General features: G+C 35.9%; 1 protein-coding gene across 1 annotated transcript; it reads left to right on the top strand.

The window, feature by feature from the left end:
- Positions 1 to 2,422: 2,422 nt before the first annotated feature.
- Positions 2,423 to 6,328, top strand: LOC147404935 (uncharacterized). Its single transcript, XM_086441055.1, has 2 exons — positions 2,423 to 3,523; positions 3,615 to 6,328. The coding sequence occupies exons 1-2, from the start codon at positions 2,857 to 2,859 to the stop codon at positions 5,147 to 5,149; spliced, it is 2,202 nt and encodes a 733-aa protein (XP_086297181.1). The 5' UTR covers positions 2,423 to 2,856; the 3' UTR covers positions 5,150 to 6,328.
- The last annotated feature ends 1,004 nt before the right edge of the window (positions 6,329 to 7,332 follow it).

The raw sequence follows: 7,332 nt of genomic DNA, 5'->3' as shown, positions 1-7,332 counted from the left end.
GGGGGGAGAGGGGAATTAAAATGAAAATCATATTCTAAACCCATCTTGAAGCTTTTACTTTCTCTTTCTTTTCGTCTTCTTTTTCTTTTTCTTCTTCTTTTTTGAATTTTCTTCTTATTCCTCGAAGGGGTCCTTTTGATCTTGATCTTGAAATATTGAGACTTTAAGGGTGAAAGTAGAAATTGTTTTAATGTAAGGATTGATATGAATTGAGATATTTATAATGTAAATTTTTCAGAGAGATGAACTTTAGGATTGATAGTTGTAAATATTGAAGTTGTGAGTTAAGAGGTTTTTTAAAGGGATTGAGAGGGGTGAGAGAGAGAGATTGAGAGTTGAGAGGCTTGGGAGAAGGGATTCAAGCATGAGCTTTTTTGAGAGGGACAGGATGGCCTTTATAGGTTTTGAAGATGGTTTTTGAGGTTAGAAATGTCAAAAATAGAAAATTAAAGGATAATGACATGAGTTGTAGGCATTAGAGTGTTGTTATTTTGGGATTGGAGAGGGGTAATTATGAAAGGTGGTGAAAATGGATTATTCTTGATCTAAGAGGGTTAGATCCTTCAACCCATATGGGTTGAGTGCTAGGTGGGGTTAAGGGGTGTGCGTGTTAGTTGAAATAATGGCTGTGTAAGGGGGGTAGTTGTGGATATTTTGGGAGGGTAGAGGAGATGACGATACGTGTCTAATGGTATGGAGTGAGTGGGTTAGGTGAGTTGATTAAGGAACCACGTTAAGAAAGTGTGATGTGAGGTACAATCTTGAGATCACTTCAGGGTTATGCTAGAGTAATTTCAATTTTAGGGGAGTATTTATTGGAGTTGCATTAGAGTGATCACATTGAGGAACACCTTGACGTGGTGGCATGCGTATGTTCGTAGATGCATTTTACTTTTATCTCGAAGAAAACACATCTACGGATATGCACGCACCATCATGTCAAGATGCTCCCCACTGAGATGACTCCAATACTAATTTATCTATTGTATTGGTGTTTGAGATCAACCTCGTCAAAGATTGTATTTTCAATTGATCTTGTACTAATTTGTTTGAGTGTTGAACGAACCGATGTGGTATGTAGTGTTCAACTCAAAATTCTACCTAGTTCAAAGCCGACCAATCCAGAACAACCCACTTGCCTGTTTTTTCCACCATATGTCTTTGTTTCATTAAGTTAAATTGTGTTTAATATTAAGTAATCAAGATCCGGAGCAGTGTCTATAGTAACGATGTCTACATGGCATATTTTAGTAATAACTTAAAACACTTAGGACTGCTAATCCTAACCAAGCTCCGATTGATTTACTCTCCAACCAAGATGTGCCACGTATGTATGTTATAAGAATGAGACATAGCTCTGGGCACAACACTACATCTAACAATTTAAAGTGCTTTGTTAACATGTGCAATTACTACAATTAGGAAATTGAATTTTGTAAAATCCTTTTTTTTAATACCAAAATATCAATAAATGCTTATTCCCAAAGTGTATTTATTGCACTTAACACGTCAACAAAACCCCAATTCAAATTATAAATAGAGAATGATAAATGCTATAGTAGGACTTTTCTAGCCAGCACAACCCACAGTCGAGTTAAGGCTCTCCATTTATTATTGAGGAAAGCTTGAATTTTTCTTTCAAATGGGGACTTTTCAAGTCTCTAGGGGTGCAAGTTAATTAAGTTCAAATCGAGAATCAAACCAATTCTCGAATTTTGAATTGATTTAATTCGATTTTGGATTTAAAAAATGAAGAACCAATGAGTTTGATTCGATTCTTGATTCAGACTTGATAAATAATTGAACCAAACCGAAAATCAAATCAACATATTATTTTAAAATAAAATATAATTTTTTTTTTTTAAAATCGTAAAGAATAAGTTCTCTTATTCTCTTTCCATCTTTATCTTTCCCTCCTTTACTATCTCTCTTTCTCTCCTCTTGCAACTTGTACGGCGTGCGGCTGCGGGTGTGCGGGCTACTTCTCAACTCCGACGGCCGGAGTCATCTTTCCTTCCCTCTCTCTCTCTCTCTCTCTCTCTCTCTCTTGCAACTTGCAAAGTGTGAGGCTATGGGCGTGCGACTGTGGGCTATCTCTCAACTTTGGCGGCTGACGGGTCATCCCTCCTTCTGTGATTTGATTGCTTTTATGAATGGGTTTGCTCACGTACTTGTCTCTTCTATATTGTTGAGTGTTAGATTATTTTTTGATTTTTTTTTAATTTGGAAATCATAAAAAACATTATTGTTTTGAAATAATTTCACTGTTTGTACTCATGTTCTCTATTTTCTTGAAGGAGATCTTGTTTTGCTTTTACCATGTTTTATTATCTTAGTTTCTATTGTCTTATTATCATTTTACAATTTTTGTTCTTAAAAATTAGATAAAGTTTAGTAAAAATAGGTATTTTTTTATTCAACGAAAAAAATATTAGATGAAGTTTTTAGACAACCCATGGTACTGAACTGACCCAAACCGAATTAAGGTCAATTTGGGTTGATTCGGTTCTAGATCAATTTGGTTCGGTTCTGATTCCCATATAATAGAACCGACCTTGATCAGTTTGATTCTGATTTTGCGCTAAATCGAATCAACCCGAACCAAGTTGCACCTGTACTAGCCTTCACAACACACTCGCAAGGTAGTAGTGTTTGAAAAATTCTGCTTAATTAATTGCTATAATGGCAGATTTTGACTCTTAACGACTTTGACAATGTGGAAAGATGAGATAAATAAATTTATTAGAGGAAATCAACCCACGACTTTTTTAAGTCAATCACAATGTAATAGTTGTAGTATTGAATTGAGGACTATATATATGTTTGTAACCTTACTAAAACAAATCAAAAGAAACCATGACAAAATCACCATCACAATTCCATTGCTCGTATTCTTACTTGTTCTTCTTCTTCTTCTTCTTCTTCTTCTTCATGAGTCTGAGTCTATGTTGCCCTGAAGATCATAAACAAGCCCTTCTCCAATTCAAATCCATACTAATTGGAAATCATAACAAGAGTTTTATGCGATCCTCCACCTTAGATTCTTGGGTCTCCAATTCTGATTGTTGTCTATGGAACGGTGTAAACTGTTCTACTACCTTTTCTTCAAGGCCAGTCGAAGGCCTTGATCTCTCCTTCATTATTAAGGAATCGACTTCTGCAGCCTTGACACCACTCTTCCATATAAGAAGCCTCACCATCTTGGACATATCTTCAAATGGAATGTATGGAGAAATTCCTACAAATGGTTTTATTAATCTGACTAGGTTGGTTTCTCTCGACTTGAGTTATAATCACTTTAAAGGCTCCATTCCTTCACAAATATTTGGTCTCGGAAATCTAAAGTTTCTTAAACTTGCTAAGAATTCGCTAAGTGGAAAGATCCCTAACGAGATCATCGGGAACCTCAATCAATTACAGAGTTTCGATGTCAGTTCTAATGATTTTTTTGGTGGAGTTCCAACTTCTCTTGGAAATTTGTCTCAACTTGTTTCTTTAATCCTTGACAACAACAAATTATCAGGTGAACTCACATTTCATGAGTTAACTCTCTTTACTAACTAACTTGGAAATCCATTAATCCTTGGTTTAACAATAATTTTTTATTTTTACAGGAGGAATTCCAGTTGAGTTGTTTGAAATTGAACGATTGGAAGAACTGTCTCTTGGAGGAAACAAACTCAATTTGAGTACTGGAAACTCGAAGATAAACCCCAAATTTTCATTGAAAAGATTAAACTTGGGATCTTGCGGCATCATTGGAAATTTTCCTAGTTGGTTGTCCAATCAGAAAGATCTTTTTTCATTAGATCTTACTGATAATGAATTGGAAGGGACAATCCCTCAATGGCTCGATTTGAATCTCGTGGAGATTTCTCTCCAAAACAACAAGCTCACAGGTTCCCTCCCACCTCATATTTTCCAACCTAACCTACAATTGCTTGATCTTTCAAATAACAATTTTATCGGTGAACTTCCAAATAACATTGGGGATTCGATCAATCTTGCAATCCTTTGGTTGGGTCAAAATAACTTTTCTGGTTCGTTGCCACTTTCCATGGAAACAATTTACCCCTTAATCTTTCTAGACTTGTCCAATAACAACTTTTCAGGTGACAAAATTCCTAAATTCCATAATTTGTCATATGTGGACCTCTCATCCAACAAATTCTCTGGTGAAGTTCCAGTGGACTTTGGATGGACGGTACTTACACTCAACCTTAGTCAAAACAAATTCTCAGGCCACCTTCCGGAGAATTTGACAATAATGCAAAATCTCAAATACCTTGATCTCCATAACAATGAAATTTCAGGTGAGATACCAAACTTCCTCTCTCAAATCTCAAGCTTAAAAATTCTAATCTTAAGGGAAAATTACTTGCATGGGTCAATCCCCCATCTTCTAGGCAATTTAACTAGCCTTCAAATTCTAGACCTTTCTGGCAATAATCTCAATGGAGAAATTCCACAGATGTTTGGAAATATCACCGGGATGATTGAGACTCATGGTCCTATTCCTGATGGTCTTCTAGAAGGTGATCTTTTTATGTCAAGCAAATCATATTATATGTTTGGAAATGGCGTGAGTATGATGTGGAAGAGCAAGATTCAAAGTATACCTTGCAAGACCCTATATATGTATAGGTTGATGGACTTGTCAAGTAATCAGTTGTCTGGTAAGATCCCATCTTCTTTAGGTTCTCTTAAAGGTCTCAAATCACTCAACATTTCATTTAACAAACTCTCTGGGAACATCCCTACGAGCTTTGGAGGATTTGAAAATTTGGAGAGCTTAGACTTATCACATAACGAGCTTTACGGTGTAATTCCACCAACATTCAAGAATCTCAAACAACTAACTAAGTTAGATGTAAGCAATAATGAGCTTGAGGGTGAGATTCCGGAAGGTAATCAGATGGATACAATGAACGATCTCAATTCTTATGCTAACAACAAGGGGTTATGTGGGAAACAAATTCAGGTTCCATGTCACACTCCGAGTCAACCAAGTTATAAAATGAAGGAGGAGGAGGAGGAGCCACGGTTTTTGTGGAAAGGTGTATGCGTTGGATTTCCAATTGGATTCTTTTGTGCGGTATTTCTCTTCCACTTAATCAAATATTTCACCCAAAATCCACAAAAGTGCTGATTAGTCAACCAATGCTTCTAGCAAGAAAATGAGGTAAGGATTCCCCCAAATGTGTTTAGTGAGTATGAAGTATAATCTCCATGTTCATGTTATGATGAACTACAAAATATGAACTTGTGTTGTGTTTTGCATATGTTATAGTTTATAAATGTTTCATTCTTATAATGCAAGAACAAATTAAGTGTTTGCTTGCCATGGTGTGATGTTGCATAGCTATATCCTAATGACGGATCACTAAAAGAAACTTTTGTTTTTATTCTATCATTTAGACTATCAAATTATTCATTCAAATGTGTTGGGGGAAGATACTTTGTTGAGAAGCGAGATGTTCAGGCAAATAAACCATGTAAAATCTACACTACTGAGGTTAGCATGATTCCCCTAATATACCATTCATAGGGACTACAGACAACAAGGGGATCCTTAAATACTTGTCTCTTTGATCACTCAGCGTCTTGATTGGGATTTTTATTTACAATTCACTCAAGCACTATGAGTGAAAAAAGTTTATAACAAATTTTAAAATATCACTCAAGCACCACTACCTACCAAATAAATTTGATGGTTAAGTCATAAAATAATGATTCCAATTATGATTTTAAAACTCGATTTCATGTCTCGTCTCGTCCAGGCTTGATAACGAGTCATCTTGAATGAGTTTTCCGATACATTTGAGACGTCTCGTTCAAAAAGTAAAAAAATTGAACGTGATGTATTAAATCTCGGTCAAAAAAGTGACTTGTGCATTTGTATTGTTCAGCCCTAATACCGAGTTAACTCGGACAATATGTCTCGGTCTCGGACGAGTTTTGAAACCATGATTCCAATATGTAGAATAATAAAAAAATCCTTTAATTAATTAATAACTTTTTATTTATTTATTTACCCCAATCCTAATTTGATAGGTTCCTTCTATTACGCTTCCATTGTGATTAATCCTACAATCTCTAGGATCCATAATTATTTCAACACGTGAAAAATGCATTTGTTAACAGCCTAAGGTCGTTTAATCTTTGAAAATTTGATGGTCCAGACCGTTGAAAAATGGCATCGAATTGGATCAAGTCGAAAAAAAATTTTCATCGATCCATAGCCATCGAAAAATTTTCATCACGTCACCAAAGCTGTCAAAAAGGTGGTCAAACTTAATGAGTCCCAGAAATAGTACATCAGCCTTCGACAGCCCAGGGCCGTCGAATTTTTGTAAACATGAAACATAAACGATTTATTTCGGTTTCTTAGGGCTATTCCCAAAAAAAAAAATTTACCTACACCTACAAAAATAAGAATACCTCACATCCCCACCAATCTCATCCACACCTACACCAATTCAATTCACACTCAAATTAGAGAAGTTTGGGCAAATTTTCTATATTATTTGGGATTAAGTGTTTTTTTTTTTTTTGGATCGGTAAGCTGAGGCTATAAAGGGCCCCACCCTGATTTATTAAAAGCTATTAATGCCGAAAAAAACAAACATTGAGATCCTCCATGGGGATGTGATACAAATCCCCTAGAACATTTAAAAAATCAAACACACAAAATTGCGCATTTAGAGCTCCTCTCCTAGCTAACCAATCAGCAGCTTTATTTGATTCACGCCAACTAAACTCTATCGTGGCTAATTTAAAACCCCGCAATTCCCTTCTAATGTCTCTTACTAGGCTAATTAACTTCCAAGGCGTAGTCCACTCTTCTTTAATACAATTGACAACCACTAACGAATCTGAAGACACTATTATATCTGAAAATCCTTTCATCCTAAGATGCTAAACCCCTTGAAAGATCGCTTCCATTTCAATCGGTACAATCTCTGTATAATTCGTTCTCCCCATACCTGCAGTGATCAGTTCTCCTGTTTTATTTCTTGCAATAAATCCGAAACCAGCCCCTATTTCTGACAGAGATCCATTCGTATTCAACTTGGTATGTCCCATTGGCGGAGAAATCCAACCACCAACATAGCTTTATTTTTAAACGTTCCATTACAGCCCCAAAGTTGAATCAAATTCAGCACTTCAGTATTTGCAGTCTTCATACCGTCAGCTATACTCCAAACATCCGCCATGATCAATTGGCTAAGTTGCTGCTCACTCAACTCTGTTTCATTAAAAATACGTCGATTATTAAAAGCTACTAACGCCGAAAAAAACAAACATTGAGATCCTCCATGAGGATGTGAT

This window comes from Akebia trifoliata, chromosome 4, assembly GCF_017979445.1.
Source record: "Akebia trifoliata isolate Shusen 1 chromosome 4, ASM1797944v1, whole genome shotgun sequence".
Taxonomy (NCBI): Eukaryota; Viridiplantae; Streptophyta; class Magnoliopsida; order Ranunculales; family Lardizabalaceae; genus Akebia; species Akebia trifoliata.
Note: the sequence above shows the minus strand (reverse complement) of the source record. Positions and strands in the feature narration are given on the sequence as shown.